At 53.5% G+C, this 24,376-nt stretch overlaps 1 protein-coding gene across 4 annotated transcripts in view; it reads right to left on the reverse strand.

The window, feature by feature from the left end:
• Nucleotides 1-24,376, reverse strand: part of TRIP10 (thyroid hormone receptor interactor 10) — a 72,307-nt gene that overhangs the window by 2,355 nt on the left and 45,576 nt on the right. The window contains exons 3-14 of one of the 4 annotated variants that reach the window (XM_073319006.2): nt 22,352-22,408; nt 19,166-19,313; nt 17,991-18,053; nt 16,875-16,979; nt 16,073-16,201; nt 14,868-15,014; nt 14,011-14,214; nt 6,965-7,138; nt 4,612-4,721; nt 3,361-3,493; nt 784-905; nt 275-405 (exon numbers count right to left, since the gene is read on the reverse strand). In XM_073319006.2, the coding sequence (XP_073175107.1) occupies nt 275-405; nt 784-905; nt 3,361-3,493; nt 4,612-4,721; nt 6,965-7,138; nt 14,011-14,214; nt 14,868-15,014; nt 16,073-16,201; nt 16,875-16,979; nt 17,991-18,053; nt 19,166-19,313; nt 22,352-22,408 (1,523 nt within the window). The remainder of the gene's footprint in view (nt 1-274; nt 406-783; nt 906-3,360; nt 3,494-4,611; nt 4,722-6,964; nt 7,139-14,010; nt 14,215-14,867; nt 15,015-16,072; nt 16,202-16,874; nt 16,980-17,990; nt 18,054-19,165; nt 19,314-22,351; nt 22,409-24,376) is intronic. The other 3 variants (XM_073319007.2, XM_073319009.2, XM_073319010.2) reach the window with 3 other exon arrangements.

The raw sequence follows: 24,376 nt of genomic DNA on the forward strand, positions 1-24,376 counted from the left end.
AATGTCCATTTTCTGTTGAAAAACTACCCAAAAAGTAGAATATTTTTTATGAGGAAATGCTGCCATGATGCCTCATGGGAGTCATGGTTCAGGTGTGCCTCATTCTCCTTTCTGGGCCCAACTCCCAAGCGGGACTTCATTTCCCATGATGCACCATGGCCCAAGACTCCCATAATGCACTGCTTTCTCAGTCAAAGAGGGGCAAGACCCTGGTGAATCATGGGAGATGTAGTCCAACCTGGGACCCTGCCTCCGAAGTGTCTTGGGCAAGTACCTTCAAACTGGTACATGGCCACACAGGTGCCGATGGGCGAGGCCAGGTCCTCCTCGAAGTCCTCATCAAACTCTGTGTAGATTGGCTGGTTCAGGGCATCTTGGCTGTCGTCAGAGTGGGTAGCATCAGGGCTGAGGGGGGAATGACACAGAGTGAGCAATTGTTTCTGGGGGTAGCTCCAGCCACAGGGAGTCCAGTGTGGCTGTTCAGAAGCAGGAGTGTCGTCTAGTGGTTAGAGCAGGGGGTGGCGGGCTGACAACCAGGACTCCTAAATTCTAATCCCCATTCCGGGAGCGGTGCAGGATCTAGTGATGAGAACAGGGAGCTAAGGAGCCAGGACTCCTGGGTTCTGTTCAATGAAAAAAAATCCTTCCCTGGCGAGACAGACGGCACCCGGCCCAGAGATCCCAAACCACACATGCGGATGAGGATTCAGCAGCACCCACACCTGGGTATTACGGCTGCCTGCTCCCTCTAGCTCCTGGAGGCAGGACATTTCACCTCCTCACCTGTCCTTCTCGTGGGAGCCGTTGTTGTTCAGGGTGGTGGCGTGGTCCAGGTGACGGCTCTGTCTCAGGATGCTGTCCGGCCGGTTACTCAGCATTCTGCTCTCTGCTTCAGCCAGCCATGACTGGGAGGCGCGGGGGAGAAAGAGAGAGGTTCAAGCATTTCATTTCTGCCTCCCCACGGCAGAGATGGCTCGCACATGGGGGCAAGCGTCTTCATTCACATGGGGCTTCCTTCTCTGCTCCTAGGCCTAGTCCCCTGGCAAGGCATGCCCCTCAGCAGCTGTCCCCCGTGGGGTCTTGGCCCCATCCCTGCCCTCAGACTATCTACAAACCCAGTCCTCGGCCAGGCAGTCAGGTGCTTTTCCAGAGCAGCTGCAAGTACCCCGATGCTCAGTTCTGCTTCACGCAGTCTTTGGGCTCCCCATATTTTGTCTTGCCCGGCCCGACCCGCCCCCAGCGTAAGGTAGAGCAAAATCAGAGCTCAGAACCCAGGAATCTTGGCTCCCTGCTCTAACCACTAGACCCCCATTCCTCCATGGCGGTGCTAGGCGTAAGCAGACTAAGCAACTGCTTATGGCCCCAAACGGCTCACGGGGGACCCGCTTTAGTATTACCCCCAAAATACCATTCACCCTATTTAACAAGCTTATCAGTTAAGTGTGTTGGTATAGTTATGGAAATACCATTCGTAGTTTTAGGAGGTGGGTGAGGGGCAATGGGGGGGCTCCCCCAAAAAATATTCCCGTTGAGGGCCCCCAATGGGCTAGCATCGCCTCTGCCACTTCCTCCAGAGCTGCAAATAGAACCCAGGAGTCCTGCCTCCCAGCGAGTTTGATACTGGAGTGGGCAGGATGGGACTGTAGCTGAGACATGGGCTATGTATGTACTGTAGGAACAGGACACACCCAAGAGGGTCTGAATCACCGGAGGAAGGGGCGGGGGAAGGTGCCACGACCTGAGCTTTTATCAGGTTATGCAAACTCAGCCGACTCATTCATAAAATAAACCGGTGGCCGAGAATAACTTCCTTAGCGAATAAGGAAACTGGGCAGAGCCTTTTAACAGGTTTGTCTAGTGTAACGTTCGTCGCTTGAGAAAGAGGAAGCGACTGAAGGCCCAGGTTGTTTCTGTGAATGAAACGATACTGGACACTGGGTTACACACGATTCACCCCAGAATAACTTAGGTCTGACTCAGCTGCTCATAAATCAAACCAGCAGCCTTTGAGTCATAAGGACACCTAACCTAAGAACCAATGCAGTCGTGACACCATTATTTGTAGGGTCTCTGCCTGGTTTAAGATATTTTCTCATCTTTTGATATTATTCATATTGTGGGTAATGCCTAGGAGCCTCAGTCATGACCCAGGTCTCCGTTGTGCTAGGTGCTGTACATTATTTATTAGCAAAAAGAAAAGGAGTACTTGTGGCACCTTAGAGACTAACCAATTTATTTGAGCATAAGCTTTCGTGAGCTACAGACTAACATGGCTGTTACTCTGAAATTATTTATTAGGTGTATTACGATAGTGCCTAGGCACCCCAGTCATGGCCTAGGTCTCCACTGTGCTAGGTGCTGCACGAACACAGAACAAGATGCTGGTCCTTGCCCCAAATAGCTTCTAATCTGAGTGGGACCCCACTACGCCTTACAGAAGCAGGACGGTGCAGCAGATAGGGCACTAGCCTAAGACTTAAGTCCCAGGTTCAAGTCCCTGCTCTGCCACAGACTTCCTGTCACTTAGCTTCTCTGTGCCTCAGTCTCCCCATCTGTACAATGGGGATAACAGCTTTGCCCTGGGAGGATAAATACACTAGAAATGGTGCGATGCTCAGCTGCACCTGTGACCGGGACCAGATAAGGACCTAAAATACTTAGAATCTCTCAGTAAGACAATGGACAATGAGTGGACCTGGAGCACATTGTGCTGGGGACCAGACAATTTTGACCATGTATTTATATCGGTTAGGGGGTGTGATTTTTTACATTCTTATTGCAATATACAAATGCTATTGCCAATGTCGCTTATTTCGCTTGGAGAACCAGTAGACGCTACCCTATCGAAAGCATTCTTCTGCCACTACAAGCTGCGTCAACTGCGTCTACACTAAGAGTAGGCTTCCTAGCGTCCACTTGCTAGTGTAGATGAGGCCTTAAATGCAGAGTAGCGTGGCCTAGTGGATAGAACACTTAGCCAGGGACTCAGGAGATCTAGGTTTTATTCCCAGCTCCGACACTGGCCTGCTGGGTCAGCCTGGGCAAGTCACTTCCCCTGTGTTTTGCCTCAGTTTCCCCCGCCGTAACATGGGGATAACGCAGCTCCACAGATGAAAAGCGCTCGAGAAGAGTGAGGTGCTGTTACAGGGTTCGGCCACTAGAGGGCGATAAAGACATCCCTTATGGCTTTACCGCACTTTGAACCGGTTCAAAGGAAGGACTGGCCGGACACACCGGGCATCGCGTGTGTCTGGAGCCACAGATGGCAGGACAGCAGAGCCAGATGCGTGGATTCCCAAAGGGGCCTGGGGAGCGTGTCAGAGGTAACCCCACCTTGTGACCCCCGCACTCCCCCCTTACCTCGTACTTCTGGATTTCTAGGCGCAGCTTCTCGATGTTGCTGAGGGTCTCCGAGATCTTTGGCTCCAGGCTAGCGGGATCGCCCATCTGGGGCGTCTTCTGGTACACGTCCTTCATCTTGTTTAAGGCATCTCTGGGGGGAAAGCGTGGGGGGGGGGAAAGAGTTCGGGGAAGGAATTTAAAGGGACAGCACACACAAAACTTCTGCCTTCTGGCAAAGAGATCTGAATGCAAATTGTAGGATGAAAACTGATTGGTTCCCTCCCTTTATATCCTCCTGCATATAGAGAGAACAAGGGGAAGGAGTTCTTCCTAACAGATAGGGCACTGGACTAGGAGCTACATAACATCAGAATGGCCTCACTGGGTCAGCCCAGTGGTCCATCTTGCCCGGTATCCGGTCTTCTGACAGTGGCCAACACCCGACCTTTCACAGGCAGTGAACAGGACAGGCAATTATCAAGTGATTAAACTCTTGTCATCCACTTCCAGCAAGCAGAGGCTAGGGATGCCCAGAGCATGGGGTTGCATCCCTGACCATCTTGACTAATAGCCATGGATGGACTTATCCTCCAGGAACTTATCTAGTTCTTTTTTGAGCCCCGTTTAGTTTTGGCCTTCACAACATCCTCTGGCAAGGAGTTCCGCAGGTTGACTGTGCGTTGCGTGAAGAAGCACTTCCTTTTGTTTGTTTTAAACCTGCTGCCTAGTTCTTGTGTTATGAGGAGTAAATAACACTTCCCTAGTCACTTTCTCTGCACCAGTCACGATTTCATAGACCTCTATCACACCCCCCCTTAGTCTCTTTTCAATTACTGGCTGTGCCCCTGACCTGGGGGAAATCATTTCTCCTCCTCCTGTTTTCCCATCCTACCCTGGTCTATTTAGACTAGACAAACTGGGGCAGGGACTGGCTCTCACAATGCACGTCCAGCGCCTGGCACAATGGGGCTGCCCATCTCGCTTGGGGTCACTGTACAATGATTATTTGAAGGAGTGATTACAGTTCAAGCGCACACGCTATGTGGAAATAGCTTTTCCCTATTGTGCGCAATCTACAGAACTCACTGCAGCAGGAGGCCAGACTGTGGATAAACCCTCAGGGACTAAGAGCCTGGAGAAGGGAGGGGTGGTGCATTGCGGGAGTCCCTGTCCGTGAAGCCTCATGGAAGAGGTAGTCCAGCAGGCGAGCCGCCACCAGAGGAGGAGAACAAAGACAGGAGACACCCAAAAGGCACCGTGCGCTTGTACCTCTGGTCGATTTCCTTCTGCAGCTCCCGGGTCCTCTCCTCGATCTTCTGCTGCAGCTTTTTCCTCCTCTGCTCCGGCGGCAAGTGGCTGAAATCTTCCGTGATCACAGGCTGGCGGCGGGAAGGGGAAGAAAAGGATACATCAGTTCCCTTCATGATGAAACACCCCCCCACCCCCGTGGCCCCCGACTCCTTCACACCATGGGTTGCAGGGGCTGCCGACAGCCCCTGCCCTGACTTGCAAGACGCTGGCCAGTGCCAGGGGAACGTGCGTGTCCCTCTCTGAGGGCCCGGGCCTCCTCAACCTTCACTGGTCACTGGGAGAGCTCGGTACCTAGCAGGATCGGGACAGCCCTTGGAAGCAGGGCAAGACGCTGCACGAGGCCGTTCTGCAGCAGTGGCCGGGATCCGGAGATCTAGGGTTGTGCAGCGAAGAGCGCTTGGCACCTAGCTGTCAGGGAGACACCAGCCACGGCCCTGCAGCTTTACACCAACGCGGGCCGGATCTCGGCCTCCACCAGCAGCACGGAGGGTTAAGATCCCGGCTGCAGAACCCTCAGCCCGTGGAGGAGGAGACAGCTCACAGCATCCGCCCCAGCAGTTCCGGCTACGGGGGAAACCCAGCACTGAGCTGGGACTCAGGAGACCCGGGTGGCCCTCCGGCAAGTCACTTGGTGGACAGGCCTTGGACAGCGGTATGCAGCACTACAGCCCCGTGTAACCAGGCCCAGGCAGAGCAAAGATCAGCCCATCGAGGCCAGGTCCTCGGAAGCATCAGGCGCCGCTCGAGATGCTACTAGCTGGACCGTGGTCCAGCCTGGCAATACTTTTATTCACACGACACAGTTACTCAGTTGGAGAGCACCTAATTTCCACCCCTTGCCAAGGCAGCACCAAGCAAAGACATCTGTGATTTTATTTTTTTATTTATTTATTTTAAAGCGAAACACACTGGGATCTTGGCACAATAACCACGTGCCCTCAGCCTGGCAGAGTCAGGGCCCCCCCCCCCCCCCCCCCGCGGCATGGAGGGTGAAAGCCATGTGGGCAAGCCCTGGTTTGTGGAGGTGCTCCTACGTCCTGGGAATCCCGGAGGTGGTGAGGGAAGAGGTGCCGGGGGAGAGGGAGAGAGGAGATGAGAAATTGGCTGCTAGATTGGGTCTTTGGTCTCCTGCCTTGCAATGGTTCATTTAGAACAGGAAACGGTTTGATGTTGACTGGGGCTTGACCCCACCCCCACAGAGTCTGTACCCCAAGCAGCAAATGCAGCTTCCTAACAGGAGAAGGCAACAGAAGGGAAGCCTGGAAAGCAAGGGACGGCTTGGGGTTTGATGTGGCACAGGAGCGGAGGCTGCAAATGCTCCTGGCTGGAGGATGCAAAAGGGGCAGCTCCTGGTTTGGATGGGCAGAACAAGGTGGAATATGGTGCTGTGAGGGGCAGGCGAAGGGCTGGGCTAGGAAGACTGGAAGGAAGGCGCATGTCTGGGGAGCTGATGTTTTTGAAATGGGTGGAAGCACTGACTGCTGTACCATGCAAGGGAGGCTGGAGCTACGTGGAAAAGAGCGAGAACATGGGGGTTTAAGAAGTGACCAGTAAAATAAGAAATAATTGGGTGTGTGCTGGGGCTGGGCAAAAATTCCCATGGAAACTGAATTTTTATGGGAAAAACTTGGATTTGGGGAAACGCATCTGCTTTGGGCAGAAAGATCTGATGTTCTCATTGAGCAAAACAAAGACCTGAAACCCAACGCATTTAGATTTGACTATGCTGCCGCGGTGCCTCCTGGGAGTTGTAGTTCAGTTAGTCTCTGTCAAGCTCCTTCAGCGGGCTACATCTCCCATAATGCACCACAGTCTGCCCTCTTTGTAGGGGGAGGTGGCGCATCATGGGAGATGCAGTCCCATCAGGAGCCGAGCTCACAGCGGAGAACAGGGACATGAAGCAACCGAACTGCATATTCCTGTTCTCCTTTGTGAGCTCGGCTCCTGATGGGACTGCATCTCCCATGATGCACCACCTCTCCTTACAAAGAGGGCACACCATGGTGCATTATGGGAGGTGCTGTCCAACCAGGGAGCCTGGTCCAGAGGACAATGGGCTCATAAGGCACGTGAACTACAGCTCCCAGGAGGCACTACGGTAGCATTTCTGAATAGTTCCATTTTCAGGGGGGGGTTTGCCAGAAAGCCAAAGTAGATGCAATAGGGCCTTTAAAAAAAACAAAACCAAAAAAAACCTTTAAGCCTCCTTCCTGCACAGCCCCGCTGTGTTTCTCTCTTTGCAGGTGCCCTTCATAACAGCAGCAACTTCCCCCGGCTTGGTACAAAGCAAAAGACAAGACACAAAACTTACCCCCCGTTTGAGGCTGCGGAAGGAGGCGATGCGGGGTTTGACTGTCTTATTGATCTCATTCAGACAGTAAGACAGAGGGTCCCGGGTGAATTTGGGGGATGGAGGTCCGTTGGTGGCAGACGAGGAGGAAGGAGGAGGGGCAGAGATCACCGGGGAGAGGGGAGGGGGTGGGAGCTAGGGACAGACAAAGGGACAACAGAACACATGGGGACACACAATGGAGAGAACTCTGTAAGAAAATAAACAGGCACGCACACACACAAAAAAAAACCCCAACGCAGCACAGGGAATAAAGGGGAGAGGGGTCAGGACAAGCTGCACCATCACAACCCACCAGCCGGGGGCAGCGAGGGGGAGGCCCACCACTCATTTTGGCTGTCTCCCACGTGTAGAGAATCCCAGCAGCGAAGGGAAGGGGATTAGGCTCAGAACCCTTTCAAGGCCAGGTATTGTTCAAATGATCCTAAAGGGACCCGAGTCCCATGGGAAGACAAAGGACTTTGGGTGCCTAATTCCCCTAAGACCCTTGGAAATATGCCTGTTTTAAACCCTTGGGGTCCCATCCTGCACCAGGGGTGTGACTGACACCATGGATCAGGCCCCACCCTGCACCCTTGGCCCTTCCTCGCACCCATGTGACTGGGAAGCTTGACACCGACAAGAGGACCTGGCTTTCGGCTCCCACCTTCCTCTCTTGGTAGAGGGGCACTTTGGTGGGAAAAGTGAACTTTGTTCATGTCTCCCATGATGCACCACCTACCCTCACAAAGAGGGGAGACCATAATGCATCATGGGAGATGGTAAGGAGACTTGGGGAGGGGGACATGTTACAGCAGGAGGTGAGCAACATGAAGGTCCCTTGTCTGCTAAACCAGAGGCGGCTTTGCTCCTACAGGCCTGTGTATAACCCCCCCACACACACCCTCATCTCACTCTCTCAGCCTACCTCCCTTCCCATCACAGGCCCCCCCCAGCTAGGGCAGCTTGAAGCGTTTCGCTGGATCCGGGCCTAAATTCCTGCCAGCTTCAGTGTGGACAGTTGGTCTCATTCCCTTTAGCAAACCCCTGCCAGGGTGTGGGGGGAATATCCATTCCCCTACCCCACCCCTTACAGCAAGCTATTAGTCCCTCCATAGGGATCCTTCCATGTGATAACTCCCCCCCACCTTCTTGAGTGCCTTGCACCCCATGACATATCCCCCCATAGAGGGAGCTTTTGGTTAACTGATGCACCCTCACCCCAGAGGTCACCTACCTCAGCTGGAGTGGGGGAGGGGGGAAAGGAGAGGGGTGTGGAAATCTGAAGGCAGGATAGAAGGGTGAGGGTCTGCAGGAAGCATTCATGGGAACACATGGCTAATCAGGGGGTGGGGACTGATGCCCTAGAGTCTCTGCCTTGGATATATGTTCCCTAGGCCTCCTTATCTCGTCACCCTCCTTACCCACCCCTGCATGGCACCAATGCCCCCTGCTTGCCGCATGGCACAATGTGCCCTACCCCCACTGCAGCTCCAGGGGTGAGAAGAGGCGAGATGCTATTTTTATACCCCTGCTGGCAGAGGGGAAATAGGGCCCCAAGCCAGAAACCCCAGATCCAAACCACAGCTTGGGTTTCCCACCCGTGGGCTACCTCCTACAGGGGAGACCCCTTCGGGTTTTCCCCCATGCCACCCCGCTCCTGGGCGGACGCAGGGCGCCGAGCATCGATGTCTGCGTGTTGCCAGGTAGGAGTTTTTAGCGCATGCACAAAGCGAAGCAGCAAGCGGCTTGGCTATGAAACAGGCGCGAGACGAGGAGAGCAAGAAGTTCCCTCTGGGGTGGGTGAGGGAGGGAAAACTTGACCCGGCCAGCAGTGCCTGTGAAATGGGCCCAGCACACCCAGGGAGGCCCACGGAGCCTGGGGCGTAGTAGTGGCTCGGCGTGCAGAGTGCTAGAGCCCAGGTCCTTTTCTACAGGCTGCCATAAGCGGGGAGTCCCCATCCAGCTTTGCTGATTGGCCGGCCAGATCTGGAGCAGGAGGGGGTACTTGGCCTACTAACCAATTGGGCTTCACTCAGCCCTTCCCCGCCCCCTTCTCCTGCTCAACGTCCTTCCTGAGGGCTGCTCTAACTTACTCTCTGCTTCCCATAGGTCCCAGGCAGCGGAAAAAGCCATAGCGTGGATCACGCTGGCCATGTCCCCAGTATGCTGGGGGGCAGGCCCTTATGCCAGCTCCACGCTGGCCTGGGAGGTCCCTGAACAGGGTCTTCTCCACCCACATTAAGTCCCCTTTATGCACTGCAAAAAGAACGAGGAGTACTTGTGGCACTTTAGAGATTAACAAATTTATTTGAGCATAAGCTTTCGTGGGCTAAAGCCCACTTTATCAGATGCATGCAGTGGAAAATACAGTAGGAAGATACACACACACACTGAAAAAATGGGGGTTGCCATACCAACTCTAACGAGACTCATCGATTAAGGTGGGCTATTATCAGCAGGAGAAAAATACTTATGTAGTGATAATCAGGATGGCCCATTTCAAACAGTTGACAAGAAGGTGTGAGTAACAGTAGGGGGAAAATTAGCATGGGGAAATAGTTTTTAGTTTGTGAAATGACCCATCCACTCCCAGTCTTTATTCAAGCCTAAGTTAATGGAATTAATTTGCAAACTATTTACCAGTTCTGCAGTTTCTCCTTGGAGTCTGTTTTTGAAGTTTTTTTGTTGAAGAATTGTGACTTTTAGGTCTGTAATTGAGTGACCAGGGAGGTTGAAGTGTTCTCCGACTGGTTTTTGAATATTATAATTCTTGATGTCTGATTTGTGTCCATTTATTCTTTTATGTAGAGACTGTCCAGTTTGGCCAATGTACATGGCAGGGGGCATTGCTGGCACATGATGGCAGATATCACATTGGTAGATGTGCAGGTGAACGAGCCTCTGATATAGTGTGGCTGATGCGATTAGGCCCTATGATGGTGTCCCTTGAACAGATATGTGGACACAGTTGGCAACGGGCTTTCTTGCAAGGATAGGTTCCTGGGTTAGTGTTTTTGTTGTGTGGTGTGTAGTTCCTGGTGAGTGTTTGCTTCAGGTTGGGGGGCTGTCTGTAAGCGAGGACTGGCCTGTCTCCCAAGATCTGTGGGAGTGATGGATCGTCCTTCAGGATAGGTTGTAGATCCTTGGTGATGCGCTGGAGAGGTTTTAGTTGGGGGGCTGAAGATGATGGCTAGGGGCGTTCCGTTACTTTCTTTGTTGGGCCTGTCCTGTAGTAGGTGACTTCTGGGTACTCTTCTTGCTCTGTCAATCTGTTTCTTCACCTCAGCAGGTGGATCTTTTGTGTGGACTCATCCAGGCTGAGGTTGATGGTGGGATGGAAATTGTTGAAATCATAGTGGAATTCCTCAAAGGCAGAATCATGGTGGAATTCCCCGATAATGTCACAGCAAACCTGGTGGCTGAACTTTGTGACTTTGTCCTCACCCACAACTATTTCACATTTGGGGACAATGTATACCTTTAAGTCAGTGTCACTGCTATGGGTACCCGCATGGCCCCACAGTATGCCAACATTTTTGTGGCTGACTTAGAACAACACTTCCTCAGCTCTCGTCCCCTAATGCCCCTGCTCTACTTGCGCTATATTGATGACATCTTCATCATCTGGACCCATGGAAAAGAAGCTCTTGAGGAATTCCACCATGATTTCAACAATTTCCATCCCACCATCAACCTCAGCTTGGACCAGTCCACACAAGAGATCCACTTCCTGGACACTTCAGTGCTAATAAGTGATGGTCACAAACACCACCCTATACCGGAAACCTACTGACCGCTATTCCTACCTACATGCCTCCAGCTTTCACCCAGACCACACCACATGATCCGTTGTCTACAGCCAAGCTCTGCGATACAACCGCATTTGCTCCAACCCCTCAGACAGGGACAAACACCTACAAGATCTCTATTGAGCATTCTTACAACTACAATACCCACCTGCTGAAGTGAAGAAACACACTGTTTCTCTACTGTTACTCACACCTTCTTGTCAACTGTTTGAAATGGGCCATCCTGATTATCACTACAAAAGTTTTTTTTTCTCCTGCTGATAATAGCCCATCTTAATCGATGAGTCTTGTTAGAGTTGGTATGGCAACCCCCATTTTTTCATATATATATGTGTGTATGTGTATCTTCCTACTGTGTTTTCCACTGCATGCATCTGATGAAGTGGGCTTTAGCCCACGAAAACTTATGCTCAAATACAGTTGTTAGTTTTTAAAGTGCCACAAGGACTCCTCGTTCTTTTTGCTGATACAGACTAACACGGCTGCCACTCTGAAACCTGTCTTTATGCACTGCGTGACCAAATGGGGCCTCCAAACCATCTTTCACTAGACAGCAGCTCCAGGATCCCCAGCATCGGAGAGACGGGACAGCCCTGTGACAGACTTACAGTAACCCCTAATATCCTGGACAAAGTGAAGAGAAACTTTCCTGAATGAAGCTGCACTTCTCTGTGTTAAGAGTTCATACCTTGGGGGAGCGCTGTATGAAAATGCACCGGGCTGGGTGTGCATGGGGTGTACCTTCTCTAAGAGGGAGGGGGAATGCTAATTAACTCGGTTGGCCACCTGGGGAGGCATCCATGTCCCTGTTCAAACCGGATTCTCCATAGACCAGGAAGAGACGATCTGGATAAAAGCCAGGGTTCTAGCTAGATCAGAGCCTTCTTTCTGATCCAGCCAACGGACTGGTCCACGGAGGGGCCAGATCCTCAGGGAGCCTTGAAAGGACTTGACTGACAGAGGCCTCCTAAGGCGGGGGGGCTGTTGGGAGCCGAAGTGCGGAGGAACCGCAAAGGAATGGGTAGGGCAGGGTGATACCGGGGGAGCTCGCTCGCTAGCGGGCGTATGGGTTCTTTTATTGTTCATAGAGGTTCTCTCTGTAATGCTCTTTATCTTAAGCATGAAGGTGTAACACAGATCTGAAGCAATCCCTCCGTTCTCAGCAGGGCTGTCCTTGCTAGGAAACGCACAGCGAAGGCAGGGAACCGTGCAGCCGGGACTCCCCCCGGCAGAAGAGAGCGAGACTCGGGGCTCCCTGCAGAAAGGGGACCGCCGCCGTTGCCCCAAATTGTGACGAGCCTCAGTGGGAGTTATAGAAAAGCCCAGAAAAGCCGAAGGGAGCTGACCGCACCATTGCCCCCATCCCCAAGGATTTCTCTGCCAGAAACATGTCCCTTCCTCAGAGCAGCAGCCTGCGCTAGCCTCCCACGCAGGCCAGGATGTACAAGGGGAAAGGGGAGAATGCAGCCAGAATGTGGACGCTGGAGGAAGATGGAGCATGCAAAGGACAAACGTGACGCGGGGGAGCAGAGCTCAGAGGACAACCAGGTCAGCGGTTCGGATCGGGGCTCCGTTCTGGCCTTAGTCTGACCTCCTGTGTCACCCACCCAGCACCTGCCCACTAAAGCCAATAGGCCAAATACAGCCCACTAGAGACTAAACACACACATGCCGCAGGCAGAGAATCGGAGGGACCCCTCCCTGGGGCCCTGCGTCGGCAGGGAATTAAGTGAGATAAACCCAGATAAACCGACTCACACTCCACGCTGCAGAGGAAGGTGGAGAAAAAAAACAAAACCCAAGGCTGTGGCCACCCTGACCAGTGCGATCTGGGGTGATCTCTGTTCTGCACAGTACAGACGGGACATGGGGGTTAGGACACAGGTAACACATGGGGGAAGAGGACGGAAGAGAAATCCTACAAACACAGACGTGACCCTGGGGGGCGGGTCTCAAAGGGCTGAGACGCATGTGGCTGTGACCTGCTTTTGCTAACAAGCCTCTTGCTAAACCGGGCGTGTTGGGAGACCGAGTTTTTTTTATTATTATTTTGAAAAGGATCCCACAGACAAGAGAGAGCTGTCCTGGAGCATGGCCATCATTGATCCTGACCCATTCCACAGGGGAGCGTGTGTGTGTGTGGCGGGGGGGTGGGGTGGGGGGGGGCAGGTTATTAATAAACAGCCTCAGTTATTCAGGGATCCCAGAACCAAGATGCAAAAAAACACACCCACCCCCTCCCTGCCCCAAGAGCTCTAACCTGGCGTAAAAGCCAGGTCAAGATTCCTTGTTGGAACAGCATGTTCCCAAGGCTGCTCTCCTAGGGCGCGGGAGGGAGGGGTGCCTCGGATGTGACTCATGGAGGACAAGAGGACTGGGCAGGGCCAGCAGTGGAGGAGACAGAAAGAGAGGGGCTCATGCTGGCTGATTTGCAGCCTGTGCTCCAGAACTGGTTAATTATTATTAGCATCTCAGCCTCGCTGGCTCACACCCGACCAGCACTCGAGAAAGACAGGGGCTTAATGCTCTTTTATGGCATCATGCATAGGCAGGAAGATGCAGCCAGGGAGAACGATCACAGACCGGGGTCAAACGGGGGCGTAGCCTGCAGCAAAGGGGGTTGCAGGCCACTAGCTACCCGGGCATCTTAGCAGCGCTCGGGCCGGGGGGGGGGGGCAGCAGCCGAGGCCCAGAGCCCCCAGAACTGCATATGGCAGCTGTTCCTCTACAGTTGATAAGGGATGTGGCCCAGGACCGGTGCCTGGTAGCACCTGCCCCTCTGCATAGCTAGTAGGCTAGACAAAGGGGCAGAAGGAGATATGGACGGGCTCATGCCAATTGGTAGTGTAGGAGGTGGGGGGGGGTGTCTAGTGGTTAGGGCAGGGAGTCAGGACTCGTGGGTGCTAGTCACAACTCCGGGAGGGGAGTGGGGCTGGGAGTCAGGACTCCCGGAGCTGTGAACGGAACCCAGGAGTTCTGACTCCCAGCCCCCCTGCTCTAGCCACTAGACTCACCCCCCACTCACCTGCCACAGCTGGGACTAAAACCCAGGAGTCCTGACCCGCACCCCCGAGAGGGGACTAGAACCCAGGAGTCCTGACTTCCAATTCAGTGCTTCGACCGCAAGGTCCCGCTCCCAGTTCCAGCCAGGCTGAGCTGCCCCAGCCCGAGCAGCGCCCAGAGCCAGTGACTCAGGGCCTTACTGCCAGTTCCTACCTTATTCTTCTTGCTGAAGAGCCAGCGCTTCCCTTTATTCTTGCCTAGCAGGCGGGGGTCCAGCCGGCCATCCAGGGTGCCCCGGGGCGTCCCCAGGCTGCTGTCCGAAGAGGTGCGGTTGATAGGCTGGCTGAAGTCTTCGAAGTCCACGTCTCCCGGCCTCTCGAAGCCGGACTTGTGTAATTCGATCAGCACCTGGGAGTCCTGCCGGTGGTGGGGCGAGGGGGAGGGCGTCACCGCCGGGAGAACCAGAGCTGCTACCCTCCCCACCTAGCGCCCGCTCCTCCTCACTGCAGCGTTCCCATCTCCCCAGAAACACTTGCACGTAGGGCTGGGCTCCAGCTCCTTGAAATGGGCTCTTCCCCCGCTCCACATTGATCTCTACAGATCGGACGCCAATCCTTATTCTATCCACGGACACAAGTCCAAATAGGACCCAGGCATCCTGACTCTCAGCCCTATCCCCCCTCCACTAGACCCCACTCCCCTCGCAGGGTCCTGACTCCCTGGGTCTGCAAGAGGAGCAGGTGTGGTGGTTAGAGCAGGGTGAGTTGGAGTCAGGATGCCTGGGTCCTTTTCCCATTCCCTAGGACACAAATACCCACAAATCCCTCTGGGTTTGCAATCTGGGGCCAGACTGACTTAACTCCTCCAGGTGAAGTAAAAGCAAAACTGCCCCCATGCTGGCCCGGGGCCCCTAGTGGAGGGTGGAGGTTATGACACCTGGATCCCACCCAGTTAGCCCCGCCTACTTGGGGGGGGGAGGTCTGCCTTCCTATTGGACGGCAGGTGCTGTAGCAACTCCAATGGGCTTTCCACTCCTGGGGCACTACATTTAAAGAGACTGCAGGACCCACGTTCTTCTCGTTCACTGAGTCGGCCGCTGCCTTCATGCCGTCTAGGCACTTGCCGATGATGGGCATGACTTGCCGCTCAGTCTCGGAGAAGATGCCGTAGCCTTCCTTCAGCCGCACCGTCCGCCTTTCGTCCATCTCCTGCAGCTTCTGCAAGGGGCAGGGAGCAGAAAACAGTGAGAATGATAAAAGCCCTGGAAAAGACTACAATTATTATTAATTATTATTATTAATACCCAGCTCTTATAAAGTGCTTTATCCACAGATCTCCCAGTGCTTTACAAAGGAGGTCAGTGCCATTATCCCCATTTCACGTATGGGGAAACAGAGGCACAGAGAGGGGGCATGACTTGCCTAAAGTCACGCAGCAGGCCAGTGGAAGAGCCAGATATAGGACCCAGGAGTCCTATATGCTGGACGGGCAGCTAGTTTGATTGAAAAAGGCTAGAGTTGTTTACCTTGGGGATGAGACCGACCCCACAGAAATCCACACAATAATGGGTGAGATTGAGAAGGGAAGATCGGGTAGGGCTGTTCCCACAACACAAGAGCAATGGGATATGTGTTTTGAATTTTCCACCTTTCAGTTTTAGTAGATGAGGAAGAAATACTTTTCCTCACGTGTGTACTTTGCCATCCTTGAGCAGTGAGTTCCGCAGGCTACGAGACCAGGACCTTCCCAAGATTCACACACAAAAGCTATGTAGTGAAAGCATCACAACTCCCCATAGCGCACAGGCTGTTCTATTCCCATCTAGCTATTTCCTTACTTAGGCTGGAAGCTGTCTGAGGCAGTGACGACAACTTGATCCGTGTTTAGACAGCACCAAGCACGGGAGTCCAAGCCATGGGCCAGGACTCTGCTAACATGTCAAAACCTGGCCTAGTGGTTAGAGCACTGCACAGGGCCTCGGAGACCTAGGTTCTATTTTTGGCTCTGCCACTGGCCTGCTTGGTGACCTTGGGAAAAATCACTTTCCCTCTCTATACCTCAGTTTCCCCATCTGTAAAACACGGATAATGATACCTTTTGTGAAGGGCTTTGAGATCCACAGATAAGAGCTAGAAATCATTATTATATTGGTATAACTGGCATGAAGAGGGAAAGAAAAAGAAGGGAAGGACAGAAAGGAGGAGGCAGGGCTAAGATTAAGTAGAAGGGGCTTATATTGATGGGGAGGAGCTTATAGTCAAGGGGAGGGGCTTACATTGAAGATCTGCGGCATCTCCAGGAAGTAGAACTGGCTCTGGTCCCGGTTGAATTTCTGCAGGAAGGAGGCGTATTCGTTCTTGCTCTCCTCCGCCATGTGACTGCGCAGATTGGCCTGCTGCTTCGCCTGCCAGGGTTAGAGCGATCATCACACCAGGCCCAGCTCCGTCCCCGGGGGCAGACGCAGCCCAGGGAATCCCTTGTATCCAAACCTTGGGCCGGGGGCAAATTCCCCATCCTCAATAGCAAGCCCTGGAGAGGGCCTCTCTCCCACCTGCTCTTCTCCCCTGCACCATACAGTTAACCCCCCCGCCCCCCCATCACTGCACCCCCTGGTAAGGCTGGGAGGGGGGTGCCCTGCATCGTGCCAGGTGCTGCAGACACGGCCCCTGAGAGGTCAGCCTGAACAGCCTCAGGAAGGATCGTTAGCCCCATCACAGAGAGAGTGAAACTGAGGCACAGATGAAGTGACTGGCCCAAGGTCACCTGGAGCTGGGGGGGGTGGTCTATGGCAGAGCCAGGAACTGAACCAAGATCTCTCCAAGCCTGAACTCCGGCACCATCCTCTTTCTCTAATGCAGCCTCTCTGAACGCGGCCAGTTCTGGATAGTCAGCTCTTTGGGGCAGAAACCTGGTCTTCATACCAATCTGTGAAGCAGCTAGCAAAACCCATGGACTACATCACCCAATGGGTCCCCTCCTATCCTGCTGGACCCATTCCCATGCCGCCTGATGGTTCCCCCGTCCCCAACAGGCCCACGCTAGAGGGATTCAAGCCAAGGAGACAGCAGTGTTCCAACCTTCTCCACGTCCGCCTTGGTGGCATTGAGGTCCTGGTCGAGCTTCTCGGCTGCCAGCATAGCTTTCTCCGCCTCCCTGCAGTCCCGCTCGAACTTGCGTTTGCTCTGTGGGGAGCGGGAAGGGGGGACGGCGGGGATACAAGCCAGCGTTACCTTGCTGGAGTACACAGCCCCTTCCCACCCACAGGATTTGGGGGAACCACAGGGAAGGGGGCTCAGGGACTCTCCCCCATTACAGAGGAGGAAGCTAAAGTGAAAGGTTAAGGGACTTGCCCTAAAGCATGGAGCGAGTGTGTGGCAGAGGTGAGAATGGAACCAAGGTGTCCTGACTCCCAGCTAACCCACTTGACCCCACTCCCCTCCCAGAGCTCGAAACAGAACCCAGGAGTCCTGACTCCCAGCACCTCCCATTGGTCTAATGCAGCAGTTCTCAAACTGTGGATCACGACCCTACTTTCGCGGGGTTGCCAGGGCTGGCGTTAGACTTGCTGGGGCCCAGGGCCAAAGCCCGAGCCCCACTGCCTAGGGCCAAAGCAAAAGCCTGAGGGTTTCAGCCCTGGGTGGCGGGGCACAAGTTACAGGCCCCCTGCCTGGAGCTGAAGCCCGTGGGCTTCAGACCCCACTGACGGGGGACTCTGGCTTTGGCCCCTGCACCCGGGATGGTGGGACTGGGTGCGGGGGGAGGCGCTTCGGCTTCAGTCCCCCCTCCTGGGGTCATATAGTAAATTTTGTTGTCAGAAGGGGGTCATGGTTCAATGAATTTTGAGAACCCCTGGTCTCATGCATCAGAGCCCACTGCCTTCCCTGAGTTAGCAACAGAACCCAGGAGTCCTGACTTCCAGCCTTCCCCCCACCCGAACCACAGAACAGTTTTGCTGCACATGTTCTGGACTTCCTCTGAATAAAGCCCCTTTCATTCTCCTGAAGGCATTTCCTTCCACCAGCTGTGCTCTCTGCAAAGCACCAGCTGACCCGTGCAGCTGGGTCTTGGCGAGTGCCATCCAAAGCTTCCTCGCGGCCAACGGAAAGGCTCCCGGCGGCTCCAAAGAGCTTGGATCAGGCCCAAAGCGAGCATGAACAGAACGTAAACAGCTGGCCCTGTTCCCCGGGACTCACGTTTTCGAGTTGCTTGAAGGAGTTTTCTAGCTGCTGCTGGGCTCGCCGGCCCTCCTGGAAGTGCTGCAAAGAGGAGAAACGTCAGCAGAACCTCGTGATTTTCAGCCGTCTCTCTGTTCTGTGTTTGTACCGCACCTAGCGCGGCAAGGCACTACCAATGAATAACGTACAGCGCCTAGCACCAAGGAGCCCTGGCCTCTACCGTAATACACCTAACGAATAAATTAGCCAACACCAGAATGTTCTTCATCACAACAAGAATTTGCAGAAGTGGCTAGAGATTTGGGAAGTTTGAGACTCCTTCAACTGACCCTGATTTTCAGACAGCACCAAGCACCCTGCCCCAGTGAAAAAGTCGGGGTCCCTTTAAGAAGTCTCAAGGGCCCCAAATCACTAGGCACTTCTGAAAATTCAGGCTGTGATGAAAAACGCTCTGGTGTTGGCTAATTTATTCATTAGGTGTATTACAGTAGCGGCCAGGGCTCCATGGTGCTAGGCGCTGTACGTTATTCATTGATAGTGCCTTGATAGATGTCCTGCTGTTGGCTATTTATTAGGTGTATTATGGTAACACTTAGACAGCCCCAGTCCAGGGACGCTCTTGAACCCCTATAAGCTGTATTACAGCAGCACCACGGGGCACGTACATGTCCCTTCTCCTCTCCAGGACGACGGCAATTTTGGTAGTTCCCCAGATTCTAAAAAAGCTCCCCAAAAGCAGCATGACTACTGCACCCTACGATGCGCCCACCGATCCCATGTCCAGCCACGTGCAAACCCTCCAGGAAGGCAGAGGTGGCCCCAACTCCCAGAGGGAACGTCAGTCATTACAGCGAGCTGGCCGAAATTCTCACCCAAAGGACGCAGCATCTGCAGGGACTGAACCTGGGTCCCGCTGGAGCTAAAAGCACCCTCCCTCTACCACTTGAGCCAAAGGCCCCGGTACCTTACTTCAAGGCAGTAGCAGGCTGTTTCCCCCTAGTGGGTGGGCCCTGCAAAGAGGCACACTTGGCTGGTACCATTACCCAAGCTCTTCAGGCTCAGTGGGGACCCCACATATGTAACCCGGCCACAAAGGATGCTCAGGGCTTAGCTGGATCCACATCCCCCACCCCTCTAGATATTACTAAGCCCTGGACAGTTGCACTGGAAGACAGGGAGGGAGAAAGCGTTACCGATTTCCTCTCCTGCTTGAGCTCCTGGGCATTCTTAGAGAGCTCCATGCAGATCTGTGTCATCAGGTTCTCCGCCACCACCTCCCTCTGCCCAGCAAAGTCATTGAGCTCCTTCACCACCTGCAGGAAGGCCTGGTACTGGCAAAACCTGGAGCACGGGCAGAGTTATGGGGCGAGCAACAAGATCATGCGAAGGTCGTTGGTGCAGAGGCTCAGTACATACACCCCCAGCCCCTCAACCCCCCAGCTCATCTGCCCCAGGCATCTCCAAACTCAGCCTGGATCAGAACAGGTTTCAGTCTAGGCCAGGATCCCGCCTCTGCTAAGCCCAGATGGGAATCTCCATGATGCACAAGGCCGCTCCATCGTGAGGGGGGGCTCAGTGCAACTACCTCTGGAGGGAATCCTCCAGCCTGCAGGACGCAGGAGGTCACGGATTCAAGGTCAAAGACTTTGAGTGATGGAGGATCCACCACATCCCTCCAATGAGTTGGCCCAAACCTGTACCTGGAGGGGTCTACCTAGCTTCATCTTCCGGCCATCAGATCTCATTCTGTCTTTCTCTGCTAGAACAAGAGGCCTCAGCTACCGGAAACCTTCTCCCCATGTGGCTATTATAAAATAATCATAACGGTTCATTCTGGCCTTAATCTAGGAATCAATATGAGCTGCCTTAGAGGATGGTGCAAGAAACTCTCAATTAGTGCATGACAGGATAACCTGCTGACAGGGAAAGATGTCTCCGGCCCCCCCCCCCGCAGTTAAAGGCTGGGGCATATGCCTTGAATCATGAGGCTTTATATCCTTTCCAAAACTTTTTTTTTTTAACGTTATTATTCTAACTCTAGATTTTCTAGATGAAGCAGGGAGAAGAGAAATCCATTACTAAAACCGGAGCCTTATCTGAGCTTTGAGATGGTTTAACTGTCAATGAAACAGAGCTTAGATCCAAAGCCACTGAGACTAAAGATTTTGCAAACCCAGAACCCAGTTTCCTTCATCCACAATAGTGACATCCTTGTCTCTCAATACAGCCGATTGCAAACACTCCGGCGCAGTTCTCCAACTGGCCAGCAGGGGGCATCCTACTATTGACAGATCACCTGGCAGCTCTATTAACGCTCCCAGCACTACAATGGTAATCCTGGCCCAGTGCAGAGGCAAGGCTGGGGGGTGGGCCTGGAAAGCAAGCCCCTGCCCCTATCCCCACTCACCCCGCAGCAGCAGCAGCTCGGGCAGCCCCTGTGTCCCGGGGAGCTGGGCCCAGCGCTCGGCTCCCGGCATGGCACCCTGGCGTACGGGATCAGCGTGCTGCTTGGGCTTGGCCCGGCCAGACCTGAGCGGCGCCGTGAGCCGGTGCTCTGGGTGACGACACCTGCAGCGGGGAGCTGGGTCCAGCCCCACAGGAACCGCTGCTGCGGGGTGAGTCACAGACACAGAAGAAAGCCACGGACAAAATGGGAAAAGTCACAGGGGTTTTCCCCCAGCCACAGCATTTATGTTTTGTAGCCAATTTCTCTGTAAATGGAACAGCCACCTGTTTCGTGCAGGCCCAGCAAGGGGAAGACGTTTGGGGTGCAAAGTTCTGGGCTGGAAAGTTCTAAAGGAAGTGGCCAGTCTCGATATTGGCAGCGGAGCAGAGGGTTAGAGGAGGGTGTCTGATGGGCTGGATTAGGGCCAGAGACAGAGGTTGATCCAGGCTGAAGGTTTGGATCAGCCATGGTCACCGGCTCCGGTGGGCTGCCTGGCAAGCTAAGTGTTCTGCCGCTTCTGGCCGATATCATGAGAGCAGCAGATCTCAGTCAATTTCCCCACCATCCAAGGGCAGAGCCCGGACCCAAACTGGGGGGCAAACAAACAACAAGATCAAATCCAATGGCCCGACACTCCTGACGTTTCTGGGGTCCGGCTGAGAGGTTCCAGCCCATCTCTGCACCCTCACAGAAGCCTTTCCAGTGCTCTGCGCCAATCAGAAGTCATGGGCCTGGGGCAGGAATACACCAGACTGCATCAGACAGGCAGTCTACTCCATCGAGTCCAGGATCCGGACAATGCCAGCACTAGACTGGATCTAGACTGTTCTCAGTGGTAGCAGGTGACAGGACAAGGAGTAATGATCTCAAATTGCAGTGGGGGAGGTTTAGGTTGGATATTAGGAAAAACTTTTTCACTAGGAGGGTGGTGAAACACTGGAATGCGTTACCTAGGGAGGTGGTAGAATCTCCTTCCTTAGATATTTTTAAGGTCAGGCTTGACAAAGCCCTGGCTGGGATCATTTAGTTGGCGATTGGTCCTGCTTTGAGCAGGGGGTTGGACTAGATGACCTCCTGAGGTCCCTTCCAACCCTGATATTCTAGGATTCTAGACGGCAGGTGTAAGAACCCCGCTGTATCCCATGTAAAATAATCTGCTCCCAGCATTAAGTCCCATCCTGGCCTCTAATAGAGAGCAGTTTAAATCCCAATGCCTGAGGTTTAATAACCCTTCCAGAATAGTCGTTAGCTGTAATTGTGATCACTCTGGATATTCCTGCTCCCCACATAAAAGTGTCCAATCCCTTTTTGAAACTTACTAAATTCCTGGTTTCAACCACTTCCTGTCGCAAGGAGTTCCAAAGGGTGACATTCTCTGGCCTTTTATGTACATCAGGCTAGAGGACAATGCTCCCTTCTGGCCTTTAGATCTATTAAAGAAACTTGAACCATTCCAATTCATAGAGTTTAAGGCCAGAAGGGGCTATTCTGTTATCTCCTCTGACCTCCTGGAGGGCACGGGCCAGAGAATTTCACGCAATTACTCCTGTGCCAAGCCTGATAACTTGCGTTAGTCCAACACAAATGCACCTTCCAGAAAGGCAGCCGGCCTGGATTTGAAGATCAAGGGATGGAGACTCCACTGCTTCCTTGGGGAAGTTGGACCAATGGTTTATCACCCTACCATTAAAGCATTGTGCCTTATTTCTAACTTGAAGTTGTCTGGCTTTAAACTTAGAATCATAGAAACATTGGGCTGGCAGGGACCTCAAAAGGTCATCTAGTCCATCCCCTGCCACACTGAGGCAGGACCATTTATACCTAGCCAGGCTTTTGTGTCCTTAAAAACATCCAGTCTTTGGTTCTCATTCTGTCTCTCTCAACTAGCTTCAAGAGAATGACGCGCCAAGATCAGATAGACAGAGGCACTTACTTGGATTCTGGATCTTCTCTTGTGTTCCGTTTCGGAAGATACTTTTTCACCAGATTCCTGCAAACGGGAAAGAAAAAAACCCACAGGAGAGTGGAGGTTTCCTGGGAAACAAGGGTAGGGGGTTCCCTGCACCAGGAAGATTCCAAGACAGTTACCAGTCAGAGAGAGGCCATCAGACCAGAAGGCCCCGGATAGATAGAAACCATCGTAAGAAGTCGTCAAGGAACCCCGAGCCCCAGTTCCAGCACCAGAAATCTACCAGCCCCACCCTGAGGACAACGGGAAAGCTGCAGACTTTTTGTGAGAGCGCAGCCCTGCTCCAAACTGTTCGTGAGCTAATCCAGGCCAGCAGTGTGAGGGGCAGCTGAGGCAGGGAGAGAGGTAGTGACTTGCCCAGGGTCATCGGCAAAGCTGGGAACAGAATCAGCTCTGCCAAGTCTCAGTGCAGCATCTGATCCACTGGACCCAGCTGGAACTATGTTGTAAAGTCCTTGGAATCCCTGTCTGTCTGTCGTACTTACCTGGTACTGTAACGTCTGAGTGCCCCTCAAACTTTAATATACTTCTCCACACAGCCCATCAGGTAGGGCTGTTATCCCCACGTCACAGATGGGGAAACTGAGGCAATGAGCAAGAAAGAAAGAAAGACGGACAGACTTGATCATTTCCATATAGTGAACCAGTGGCAGAGTTGAGATGAACCCAGGAGTCCTGATTTCCAGGTCCCCTCTGCTTAACCACTGCACCTCACTCCCAGAGCTGGTCACACAACCCAGGAGTGTAGTCTACTAGCCAGAGCAGGGCACAAGGAGCCAGGACTCCTGGGTTCTCACCCTGGCTCTTGGAGGGGAGTGGTATCTAGTGGTTTCAGCAGGTAGGGCGGGGAGTCATGACTCCCGAGTCCTACTCCCAGCTCAGAAGAGAAGATTCTGTACTTCCAATTTCCCCTCTGATGTGGCACTAAACCACGATAAAAACCCAGGAGTCCTGACACCCAATCTCCCACTGCTCCAACCATTCGACCCCACTCCCCAGAGCCAAGAAGAAAACCCAGATCTCCCCCTGGGGCAGTGGAAGAAAGAGGGCATCATGGGAATGGAACAAAACAAAACAAAACCCTTTTCTACACACAGCCATGACGGGAAGGTGCTTTTTGGTGGGATTTCACCCCAAGGCCTGACGCAAGCGGTCTCTGAAAAAGCTGGGCAAGAAAAGAGAAATGAAACCAAAAATCTCCTCTGCTAGGAGCTCGGAGAACCCCCCGGAGTGGAGGGACAGACAGGCAGCCTGGTGTGAAATGGGCTCGAGAGGGCAGCTCCCTGTAATGTGGTTTGCAAGAAAAAGGCAGCGTTCAGACTTCTCTGCCACATGCCTGCTCTTCTTGTCAGCTACCCCGGGGCTGAGCCAGCCTGGATGGGGCTCTTCCTTCCTCCTGCTAAATATAGCCCAGTGGATTCTGACTGGCCTGTGGCAGAGACCTGCTTAGCAGAAAGGCTAGTCTGGCCTGGCACTTGCCCTCAGCGTGAACAGCGGCTGCTGCCCCTTAAAGGAGACAGGACGAGGTGGCTGCCTTCACCACCAGCGTCAGCAGGAGGTGAGGGTCTGAGAAGCAGGAGATGGGGATGAGGTTTTAAAGGAACAGGCCACCCCCTTCCCACCCACCCATTGGGCCCAAGCCTCTTGATCAATAATAAAGCACATTTCACCCACAAGCCTTCAAGCACTTCACAAAAGCATCACAACCCTCGTTTTAGAGATGGGGAAACTGAGGCACAAGAGGCAGCAGCAACTTGACCCAGGACACCCAGCTCTGGCTGCCGGCAGAAACAGAGGCCCAAGCCCCAGCACATCCATTCCCAGATACACACAGCCCACCCTGCTAGCACGGAACCAACCATTGTTTATTACAGTCACAGCTACAGGGCCCCAGCGGAGACCGGGGTCCACCATGTGCTGGGTGCTGCCCAGACAAAGGCCCTGCCCTAAAGGGGCTAGAGAAGAGTGTGTCCTAGGGAAAGTGAGGCA

Source organism: Lepidochelys kempii, chromosome 20 (genome assembly GCF_965140285.1).
Source record: "Lepidochelys kempii isolate rLepKem1 chromosome 20, rLepKem1.hap1, whole genome shotgun sequence".
Classification (NCBI taxonomy): domain Eukaryota; kingdom Metazoa; phylum Chordata; order Testudines; family Cheloniidae; genus Lepidochelys; species Lepidochelys kempii.